The following is an 11,927-nucleotide window of genomic DNA, read 5'->3' on the forward strand; positions in this document are numbered from 1 at the left end:
AAAACACTATTAATTATAATTTACTATTTTCCTAAATACATGGCTGGGATAAATGGACACACAGTTCTTCACAGCATTTTTAAAAAAATCTTTCATTGCTCTAATTATTTATAAAACAAAAATCTCATCACTTTATGATAAGGCAGTTGCTTGTAAGTATTATTTTACTTTTGTAAAGTACTAGGCCTACTTTTGATAGCAGGGCCTAATGCTCATTTATTTATAGGAAAACCTAATCATTTTCTAATGTGGTTTTTACTTGCCGTTTTCTTGTGCTTCTAAAACATATATTTCATATTTTTATGCGACGTTTTATATCAGGTGTCATGCATTCTGACTAGAAAAACGTCACCTTTGCTAAAAAAATTGTTCAGCTTAAAAATTCTTAAGACGAAAACGTAATTGCTGATGTAGGCCACGAAATCGCAATTCTTCTTGGGACAATTATATATGACGATAGCGGCAAACGCGGAATCTATTTACATGTAAAAATAAGTAGGGGAAATAATGACGTCACACGAGTAGGCCACTGAGGTTGGAAACAAGTATTATTTCATGTGTTGGTAACAGTGGAGTCGACAATGTTGATGTGTGGTTATTTCTTTGTTAAGGAAGTAGTTATCTTCGTATTATAAGTGTATTTGAAACCTCATTACCGAGGTTGGGAGTTAATCATCACTGGCGAGTACTGGAAGTTTGTCTCATATTTTATATATTTGCGTGTTCGCTGTCGTTGGGGAAAATTACACGTCTTCCTTATTTGTAAGATATTTGAAGTTACATCCGCGCGTGATGTGTAATTTTAATAGGAAATGTCGGCAACGAATACGTGAAAATTGTTAATAAACTATTTTAGGATTGGTTGGAGGGAAAAAAAATGGGTAGTATCGTTACACTACTGTAGATTTTTTTTTTTTTGTGAAACGTCTTTTGCGGACCATCAGGTATAAATTAAGAGGAAAGAAATGAAACTACCTTTTTTATGAATGTATTTGTTTGTATTTTTTTTTCAGTTAATCTCAAAATAATATATTTTACATTTTCATCAAGTGTAAATAAATATTTACTTTGCATTCAGTACATTTAAAACGGGGTAGTGAAATGAGAAATGCGACACATTTTGCATATATTTATCACACTCTGCATTACTTTAAAGAATACTACTTTAAATTTCGTGACGAAGTTTCGTATTAAAAGTGTTTTTGCAAAATGAGAACACATGAATTTACTCGTTACCGAGATTAGATATTACACACCTGTAGCGTGTACTAAAAACACACGCTCACAGGCTTTTTTAAATTCCTAACGTAGGTACATGATTGCTTCGCAAATAAACTGCCAGAAGTAAGCACCTGTTAGTGACAGACTAGACTAGAGTAAATAGCCTTGGAGCTAAAAAGACTGCAGGTTGCCGTTCTACTTTTTGGCTCTGGAGAAGAGGGACTGACTTGTGACTTGTAGGACCCGGGTTCGCGCCCCGGCTCCTCCAAGGCGGATTGTCTCAGGCAGATTGGCGGCATTTGTCTGATAGGAATACAATCCCTGTAAGTCAGGCTACCAAAGAGGCGGTGGGTGGAAACCAAAATTTAAAAAAAATGGTTGTCTGTAAAGTCGGTTTACGGACGATAGTTTAACGTGACAACGTCATTACAAAACATTGATGAAATGATTGCATACTTTTTGAATAAAATTGAACCATTTTTATTGAATTATCACTATTTTGTATGGATACAAAGGAGGAGTGAAATGAAATCTACAATTTAATTGATAAATTTACTTTTATTTGCACTCATTCATTCAAATATGTTTATTACTTTAACGAAGAGATAATTTTAACTATAACTTTTATACATGTTTGCTATTTAACTTCTTCCAATCTGTGTTATTCTGTTAAGGATAGGACGATGATAGGAAAAGTAGGAAACGAATGGGAGTGTTTCAAGTTTAATGTGCCTCGGAAAAAGTCAAATCGATGGTTGTTCCAATCGAGTGGAAGAGAGATAGATGCGGCGCAAGCGTACAATGAGCGTAACGGGACACTTATTCGTGCGTGCAGCCGGCGTTCATCGATTTATTAGACGTTGCCACGTCAAAAATCCTTCTAAGATGGCTTCCAAATTGGGGAGCCCGTTTGTTTGCAACTCCTCGAGCGGATCAAGGGATGTCCGTGTTGTCTGAGGGGTCCCAGGGATGTGGTTGGTTCGGAAGGCATCCACTGGAGGGGACAGCCAGTGGTTGTTGAACGGTGGTGTCGACACTGAGACGGGTTTTTCTCGGCCCCTCGTCATGGCCAAACACCAAATACCTTTGAACCACGCAGAAGCGGCATGTCCATCTCGCCACATGAAGACCACGCCGAGTCAGTCCTGCCCATTCAGGCTGCACGTGCTGGTCCCGCAAGTGCAATAGATCGTGCACGTGATGGATAGAGACCGGAAAAATTCGCGGATTCATTTCGTGATAGGCTTAAATTCAAACATGTGTACAATTCTGCTTGGTTCTGCTATTGGCTCGCGGTTTAACTGGAGCTCTCTGGGCCAAAGAGAGACCATCGACCAAAGAAGCGTCGAATCACAAGCTACCCAGTGGAGACGACTCACAATTTAGTACCCAATGAACACGTGTGTTTACTTGAGAAGTGCAGAGGATAATGGAGGCTGTCCTAGAGCAGGGCCGGTGCAAGGTAAATTGGCGCCCTAGGCGACAAACCTTAATGCCCCCCCCCCCCTGGGCCAGTCACCCAAAAAAAAATGTCCTTGCCTCAAAATACATCACGTAAGCCTAAGATTTTGTCAACAATCAAATGTGAGCAGGCTTGTGTTTTTTTTACTTTTTTACTTATTACAAATCATAAAGAGGTCACCGTGGACTTTAAATAATTACTTATATCAATATAAACATTCAAAACTGTTACAAAAACCCATTTTCATCTAGTTTCAATAATCGTTAAACATATTATATGAGCTGTTATGTGTCGTGCTGCGCCGCCCCCAGCTACTTGGCGCCCTAGGCGGTTGCCTGGTTCGCCTGTATGGACGCGCCGGCCCTGTCCTAGAGGTCATTGAATCTGCGAATTTCCCCGGTCCCTAGTGCTGGATCCTTGTTGCAGCGCGGACATGGAGGTGGCGCTGAGGCTGTTCGGCGCCGTGCAGCTGCTGCTGTACTGGCTCACGCTGCCCGTGTACTGGCTGTGGCGGCGCTGGTACCCCGGCACCCGGGCTCCGCCCCCCACGGACCCCATGCTGCTCCTCAGCGCCTCCAGGCTCGCCGAGGGCATACGGTCGCAGCAGGTACGCCACATGTCGTCTGTGCAGGTCTTTACCGGTTACATTCACAGAAGAAACTTGGAAAACAACGGTGGAATAGTTGGATTTGTGTATTGGGGGTGTTAAGAAGCATGCCCCCCCCCCCCCCCGTATAAAAGCGGGGGGTACGGGATTCCTCCCCCGGGAAAATAAAATTTGGATTTTAAGGTGTAAAATAGTGCTATTTTGGCAGTTTTCGATTCTTAAATTTAAATATTGTAATGGTAAAAATTTTATTAATTTTAATATGAAATTTGTTTGAGTGATGAATAAGAAATTAATAAAAGATTTGGTGCTGAGGGGGGGGGGGGGTTGAACAACTAACCCCCCCCCCCCCTTGGCTACACCCCTGGCTGTAACACGCCTGCCAATCGCACACAACTAATCAGTCCCGAATGCACTGTTTGAGTTAGTACCGATCCAGTCCTGGCAGTGTAGTCTGGGCGGAGCTGTGAGGGAATAATGGCTGTAGACATCTTCTGTGATCTGATGACAACCCGAATGTGAGGAGTTGTGAGTGATTGTTGTCGCGGTTGTTGCAGCTGAGCAGCGAGCAGGTGGTGCGCGCCTACGTGTCACGTCTGAGGGAAGTGGACGCCGTGGTCCACGCAGTCACCGACCACCGCTTCCAGGAGGCCCTCGCCGAGGCCCGGGCCGTCGACCAGCTGGTGGCCTCGGGGGCCAGCACCCAGGAGGAGCTGCGGCGAGACTCCCCGCTGCTGGGCGTGCCCTTCACCGTCAAGGAGAGCTGCTCTCTGCAAGGTGGGCCTTCCTCCGCCTTCCTCCGCCTTCCGCCGCCTTCCGCCGCCTTCCTCCGCCTTCCTCCGCCTTCCTCCGCCTTCCGCCGCCTTCCTCCGCCTTCCTCCGCCTTCCTCCGCCTTCCGCCGCCTTCCTCCGCCTTCCTCCGCCTTCCTCCGCCCTTCCTCCGCCTTCCTCCGCCTTCCGCCGCCTTCCGCCGCCTTCCTCCGCCTTCCTCCGCCTTCCGCCGCCTTCCTCCGCCTTCCTCCGCCTTCCTCCGCCTTCCTCCGCCCTTCCTCCGCCCTTCCTCCGCCCTTCCTCCGCCTTCCTCCGCCTTCCTCCGCCTTCCTCCGCCCTTCCTCCGCCTTCCTCCGCCCTTCCGCCGCCTTCCGCCGCCTTCCGCCGCCTTCCTCCGCCTTCCTCCGCCTTCCTCCGCCTTCCTCCGCCTTCCTCCGCCTTCCTCCGCCTTCCTCCGCCTTCCTCCGCCTTCCTCCGCCCTTCCTCCGCCCTTCCTCCGCCTTCCTCCGCCTTCCTCCGCCCTTCCGCCGCCTTCCTCCGCCTTCCTCCGCCTTCCTCCGCCTTCCTCCGCCCTTCCTCCGCCCTTCCCTCCGTCCTTCCCTCCGCCTTCCCTCCTCCTTACCCCCTATAGTGTCACCCTCCATGTCTGACAGTTGTCGCGTCGGTAGAACAGGCATGCTGTGTACTAAGGTGCACCCTGTTTTGTGTTAATTGTAAGGTGTGCTGTAATTTTTTTAAAACCCCAACAAGTTTTCATAATTATTTAACGGGGTAACCAGTGGGGATGAATATGCTTTAGTATTCTTATGTGGAAGATTTCACTGGCTATTTGAGTTTTTTTAGTTTAAATCCTAGTTTTCTATTTGGTGTTTCAACTGGCACCAATATTTTTGTGTGGAGTTACATCCCACACACATGTTTATTTTCTTGGCAATGTCATAGAAAAATAATTAGTTTCGCAAAAAATAATAAACAGTATATTTTAAATCATCATGCTATAGGAAAAAATTGTAATTATATCCATGGTGGAAAAAAAACAGGTTTTGTTCAAAGTTTGAAAATTTAAATATTTGCTATATGCAAAAAAATACATTTGTTTAGTTAAGAGTGTTATCGGTTCTGAAATTTTTGTAAATGAGTATTATTGGATATCTCTAATTAAAAGGAGGCTTACATTCGCTTCAAAGTAATTCAGAGTGTTTAATGAAACCAAATAAAATTACTCTCTGACACAGACTAAACTGTCATCCAGATGTCCTGGCTTCCATCTTCGCTGAATTATAGTCCGGAATATCAATTTCTATATTATCATGGGTGTTGCCATCAGATGATGGAATTACGTGTATCTGTGTGTTGTTTCTCCTGTCATTCCTCCCTAGGATATAGTGTAATGTCACATTATGAATAGAGAGCGCCCATAAGAAAGTCCCACAGCATAAACCCTCCAATTGTATTCGTGTAATGAGCAGGTTAGGATAGTAGAATGCACTTAATACTCTATACGCTTCTGTTGTGCACCCTCTATGTAACCTGCACAGAAGCGAGCGTGCAGTCATTGTACACAGGTCGTTTCCTCGAACCGGTTTTAGAGATGTTTTCCGGGATAGCTTTTCCACGAAGTTGAGCTTGAAATATTTCCTTCTACCGGTTTATCCAAGTCTGAGAACTGTCGTTAAAATGTACGCTCGTAATGATACCTTCACTAACTTGTTTACAGAGACTGAACGATACATCGTAATGCATTGTTTCGTAACAACCTCAGTACCAACACACACTTCATAGACTATTATATACATGTACATATTACCTAAATGTTGCTTTATTACCTCAGAAAGCTGCATATAATGTTGATAAAAAAATTTGTACTAAAGCTCATTTCTTTTGGTTTAGGAAGACCATCTTTAGCATACGGTGTTAATCTTGATTGATACAATCACTTTAACTCTTTGTGATATTTTCTAATTGTTATAATACCGTATTTCTATAAAAGAATGCTCCAATTATAAATTTTAATAGTATCAACTGTAAGTTTTGTAGAGTTTTTTGTTCAAGATCACAATTAAAGAGTAACTCAAAACCGTTTTACATAAACGCACGCGCGAGTACTGCTTTGTTGTTTTCTCGCTTCCAGCGCCACCTGCGATAAATGGCGTGTTCTGAGCGTAAAGCGTTTTAGTTCTACAATTTTCACAATTTTTGTTCAACGTGTGTTTCGTTTATATTTTGTGATCCCCCATGTGGCAAAAAACATCCGCATATGGTACAGGCAATTTGAGACGACAAAAATAAATCTGTTCGGAAATCAAGCCTTGTAGTTCATTTGCTACAGTTGCTACATGTTTTAAAGCCAGATGACTTTGGTGTACGTTATAACTTCTCACTCCATGTTAGTTTAACTTCAATTTGATTTATGATTTGTTGTAAACTGGCACATTCTTTTATGGCCAAACAGGATAATAAAGTTATTCTGTTACAAAATTTACTACCTGGTAAAAGCCACAAATAAATGAAATGCAGTTGTTGTTTCCTGCTCAAGTCGGTCAAGGTGGATAGGACGGGTATAGACTAGTGTCAGTGTGATACACGGGCAGTGGAAGGAATGAGGGTGAATCAGCGATGAGGTAAAGATGAGGTGGAGGAGGAGGAAGTCTCCCACCACATTTCAGTGGAAGAACCCACCTTCAGTTTCCCCAGGCTGCTCGGGCCTTGTCTTCCGATTGGTCACGCTGTAAAGCCAGTTTTCCTTTTTTTCCGTGTGCTAATCGAACCTTGTATAATAAAACAAACTTTAAAATCCAATGTGCGTTACCTTAATATTGACATGAAGTATTTTTAACTTAATAAAACTCCCAAATTATCACTTTCAAACATGATAAATTAAATTTTATTTTCATGTATACACTTCTTGGAATGTTGCACACTTTCTGAATATCGGCTAAACGAAGAAGACAATAGTGATGTGTGATAGAAAATGTTATATCTGCTGCAAATAATCCCATTCGACGGTAGGAAATTTTGAGGAATATACCTTAATTTTATATGTAGTTTCTGAAGTCCAAACAACATTTAAATGCGTTTATTTAATCTTCCGTCGTTATATTAGGTGAATAGGATGTTACAAGACCCCAAAAATACATTAAGTTCTGCTACTCCACATGCTAATGGAAAAATTCTTTGCTTTCACATACATATTTGATACACTTAATTTATTTATTGCATACCTACAGATATAAAATTTACACATATTATTTGTTAATTGGCAAAACTGCTGTCATGTATGTCAAGTTTGCGATCTTGTAAGGCGACTACGAAAAAAGAAATTTGCAAATGTTCAATAACAATAAGTGTCAACTCTGTTCTGGCACTTTTATTTGCTGTATGCTTGGCAACTCCACGGTGGCAGGTAAGTGAGGATCAAGCTGTTAGAGTAGGCGGCAAGATTATCAAACAACCAATGAACCAACTTATCCGCCTTCCCAACAAGTATATTAACTTCATTTCCTCATATCGATTTCATCGACGAATGTTAGCATTCCAGTGTCTTTACTTTTATGGAGCGCGTTAGTCGGCCAAGTGATGGCTTGAGCCCGAGCTTCGGTATGACTCATGATTAGAGACCGGAAAAATTCATGAATTCATTTCGCGATACGCTAAAATACAAATAGTTATACCTCAGTGCTGCCTCTGCTATTGGCTAACAACTCACCTGGATGACTCTGGTCCAATGAGAAACACGCAACCAAAGTTTTATCGAATCACAGGCTGCTACGATGAGACGTCTCACAATACAACAGCCAATGAGTGGGTGACATTTAACCGAGTGTACGTAGAACTATGGAGTTCATCCTGCAGGTCATTGAACCCGCGAATTTTTCCGGTCCCTACTCATGATTTATAAGCACCAGGTCATTGCCCAAGTATTTTATAGCCAATTATTAAATGTTAACCTAACTTCACGTGGTCTATGTAGTATATTACGTGTCCGGGCTCAAATACCATAATCATTTTTAATCATGTAAGAAAGAACAGCAGCTGTAATTTTGGAGAAACCAATACTTAAAGCGTATAAGATTGTGTAGCTTCATGCGCCTCCTACACCACAGGTACGAAGGTATCTTAATAATAATTTGTTAACCCCCTGTTTCACTTTTATGAACTTAACTTATCAGTAGAGACCGGAAAAATTCGCGGGTTCATTTCGTGATAGGCTAGACTCCAAACTCGTACATCTTTATGCTGAGTCAGCGATCGGACCACCGTTTATCTGAAGGACTCTTAAGCCAATGAAAAACCTTCAACAAAAGACGTATCAAATCACAAGCATCCCAGTTGACGCGTGTCACGAGTCAGTATCCAATGAGCAGGTGCAATTTGTCCCAGAAAACATAGAGTATCATGGGAGTTTATCCTAGAGGTCATTGAAACCGCGAATTTTTCTGGTCTCTACTTATCAGTAGAGACCGGAAAAATTCGCGGATTCATTTCGTGATAGGCTGAAATTCAAACATGTGTACAATTCTGCTGGTTCTGCTATTGGCTCGCGGTTTAACTGGAGCTCTCTGGGCCAATGAGAGACTATCGACCAAAGAAGCGTCGAATCACAAGCTACCCAGTGGAGACGCCTCACAATTTAGTAACCAATGAACACGCGTGTTAACTTGAGAAATGCAGAGGATAATGGAGGCTATCCTAGAGGTCATTGAATCCGAGAATTTTTCCGGTCCCTAAGTATAATACACTTAATACTCGATACGCTTCGGTTATGCACGCTCTATGTAACCTGCACAGAAGCGAGCGATAGGCTAAAAATCAAATAGTTATACCTCAGTGCTGCCTCGGCTATTGGCTCACAACTCATCTGGATGACTCTGGGCCATTGAGAAACACGCAACCAAAGCTTTTTCAAATCACAGGATGCTACGTTGGGACGTCTCACAAGACAGCAGCCAATGAGTTGGTGACATTTGTCCGAGTGTACGTAGAACTATGGAGATCATCCTTAAGGTCATTGAACCCACGAATTTTTCCGGTCCCTAGGTCTCTACTATCAGCTCTGAGTTAAAGTGTTTAAGTGAGGTGTTGACTGCAAGTGTGTGTGGGTACTGGCGGCGAGGCGGAGCTGGGCTGGTGGTCCAGCGGGGAGGAGAAGTGCGACCAGGGGTCCACCAGGGGCTGGCGTGCCGCAGGGATGAGCTTCGCCGTGGGGTCGCTGCCCCGCGCGGGGGTGAAGGCCGCCGCGGACGGAGTGGCGGTCAGCTGCGTGCGGCGAGCCGGGGGCATCCCCCTGTGCGTGACCAACACCCCGGAGCTGTGCCTCAGCTTCGAGACCGACAACCTGGTGTCGGGCCGCACGCTCAACCCCTACGACACGCTGCGCACCCCGGGCGGCTCCTCCGGCGGCGAGGTGGGTCTCCCGTTCCCTTCTCTGTACTCGCATTCCCTTCTCTGTGCTCTCATTCCCTTCTCTGTGCTCTCATTCCCTTCTCTGTCCTCTCTGTATCGTCCTCTATCTCCACACCTCATCCCTTCTCACTTATTTCCTTCTCTTCTCTCTACTTATTTCCTTTCTTTCTCTCTCTTTTTCTCTCCACCTTTATCTCCTAGCTTTCCTCCTTATTCTCTCTCTCCCCAACTCCTCCCTTCTCTTGTCTCTCTCTCTCCACCTTTGTTAGCTCTCCTCTCTCTTGTGTCTCACCCTTATCTTATTTCCCTTCTCTCTCTTTGTTTCCATTACCTTTTCTTTCTCCAAACTCTCCTGTCTCTTTTTACTCTCCCCTCTCCTTTCTCTCGTCTCTCTCTTGGTTTTCTCCACTCTCATTTCCTCTCTCTTTTTTTACTCTTCCCTCCGCTCTCTCCTGTTCTCTTGCCAGTACCAGCACCCAGTCTGCTGTTGCACGGAGGTACTGGGAGAGGCGTGTGTGTGGTGAGGGTGGTCGTGCTTAAGGGCCAGTGCTTGCAGGCGGCGCTGGTGGGCGGCGGTGCCTCCGTGGTCGGCGTCGGCTCCGACATCGCCGGCTCCATCCGCCTGCCCGCCATGTTCTGCGGCGTGTTCGGCCACAAGCCCACCCCAGGTCAGCCACGAGCCCACCCCAGGTCAGCCACGAGCCCACCCCAGGTCAGCCACAAGCCCACCCCAGGTCAGCCACAAGCCCACCCCAGGTCAGCCACAAGCCCACCCCAGGTCAGCCACGAGCCCACCCCAGGTCAGCCACAAGCCCACCCCAGGTCAGCCACAAGCCCACCCCAGGTCAGCCACGAGCCCACCCCAGGTCAGCCACGAGCCCACCCCAGGTCAGCCACAAGCCCACCCCAGGTCAGCCACAAGCCCACCCCAGGTCAGCCACAAGCCCACCCCAGGTCAGCCACAAGCCCACCCCAGGTCAGTCACTAGCCCACCCCAGGTCAGCCCGCCCGTTACCCCCGCACGAAGTACGCTTCAATGTGACTTTAAAGTTGTCTACGTTAAATCGTGTGTTTGCTTAGGTGTTTCTGCATTACCTTCCAGTAGTTTGTTTGTTACCAGTGAAATGATACAAATTAAAACTGCCGGTAACCTTCGACAAGTATGACCTAACATCACTACTTCTCCCCTCCCTCATCTCCATCCCACAACGCGCGGTGGTCGATTGTGCTGGACGGGAGGGTGTGAGTTGGGTTACCCTCGGGTGGAGGATACTTGTGTAACTTGCTCCTGGACTCGGATAGACCATGGTTGGTAGATTGTTTTGCTTGCTTGGTGCAAAGACTGATGAGTATCTGGTAACTGGACGCCCCGTGCAAGGGCGCGAGACACTGGTCTGCTCGTCTGACGTGGACCTGGTTGTGCCCCAGGCTTCGTGTCCACGGAGGGCCACTTACCGCACTCGCCCGACCCCAACTTCAAGACGTTCCTGACGGTGGGCCCCATCACCAGGTACGCCGAGGACCTGCGGCCCATGCTGCGAGCCATGGCCGGGGACTCCGCCCCCCAGCTGCGCCTCGACGAGCCGGTCAGTGGCAGGTCCTTGCTCCACCTCCGCCTCCAGGTGGTCTCCTGCTCCGCTGTCCATCATATCACTCACTGCTCAACTCTTCTCCGCCTCCACCTATAGTTTGTATCCTCTGCTGTCCAACACCATTCTCTTCCATCAGATCACCTGCAGCTCAACTCTTCCAGTTGGCCTCCTGTACTGTCCCCCACCATTCTCCTCCATCAGATCACCTGCAGCTCAACTCTTCCAGTTGACCTCCTGTACTGACTTCCACCATTCTCCTCCATCAGATCACTTACAGCTCTACCTTTAGAGTTTAAAGCCATGATCTGCATCGTTTTTTTACCATCTGATTTTTTTTATGTTTAAGTGGACACTCAATGCTATTGTATCCCCATGTATTTTGTAATAATTGTGCAACAAATCAAATATGGTTTTGTCACTCTATTTTTTTAATTCACAAAAAAAACTGGTTACAAGACTATGAATGATGTGTGTTATTCCTAAACAATATATAAATGCTATCCTTCTACGTAGTTATTCAAGAAATGATCGAAATGTGTACAAAATTGGTAAGCGAAAACCAGGTACATTATTGTTAGCATGTGACGTAGTACCCCTGCATTTTTTTTCCTAGGGCTTTGTAACATTTTGTCTAGCTGATATAACAATTTTATATTGAAGGAAAGCATATCGATGTGATTTAGTCTTATATCTATCCTTGAAGCCCAGCACACACAGTACATATCAAATTCACGCATATTTCTCGATAATTCCCATCACCGGATGAGAACCCTTGGAGCTAGCACGCCGGTCACTTTTACCACGCCATGCTGTCTTCTTAGTTTTGCCAAATTCCACACGTGAGGTCAGTGGCGGATCCAAGGGGGGGGTG

General features: G+C 45.5%; 1 protein-coding gene across 2 annotated transcripts in view; it reads left to right on the plus strand.

Annotated features, from left to right (window-relative positions):
• Window positions 1-11,927, plus strand: part of LOC134542798 (fatty-acid amide hydrolase 2-like) — a 48,110-nt gene that overhangs the window by 17,624 nt on the left and 18,559 nt on the right. For both annotated transcript variants that reach the window (XM_063387332.1, XM_063387331.1), the window contains exons 2-6: window positions 3,110-3,290; window positions 3,848-4,067; window positions 9,248-9,465; window positions 10,021-10,132; window positions 10,893-11,050. In XM_063387332.1, coding sequence (XP_063243402.1) covers window positions 3,117-3,290; window positions 3,848-4,067; window positions 9,248-9,465; window positions 10,021-10,132; window positions 10,893-11,050 — 882 coding nt within the window. In that variant the 5' untranslated portion in view covers window positions 3,110-3,116. The remainder of the gene's footprint in view (window positions 1-3,109; window positions 3,291-3,847; window positions 4,068-9,247; window positions 9,466-10,020; window positions 10,133-10,892; window positions 11,051-11,927) is intronic.

This window comes from Bacillus rossius, assembly GCF_032445375.1.
Source record: "Bacillus rossius redtenbacheri isolate Brsri chromosome 9 unlocalized genomic scaffold, Brsri_v3 Brsri_v3_scf9_2, whole genome shotgun sequence".
NCBI classification, from domain to species: Eukaryota; Metazoa; Arthropoda; class Insecta; order Phasmatodea; family Bacillidae; genus Bacillus; species Bacillus rossius.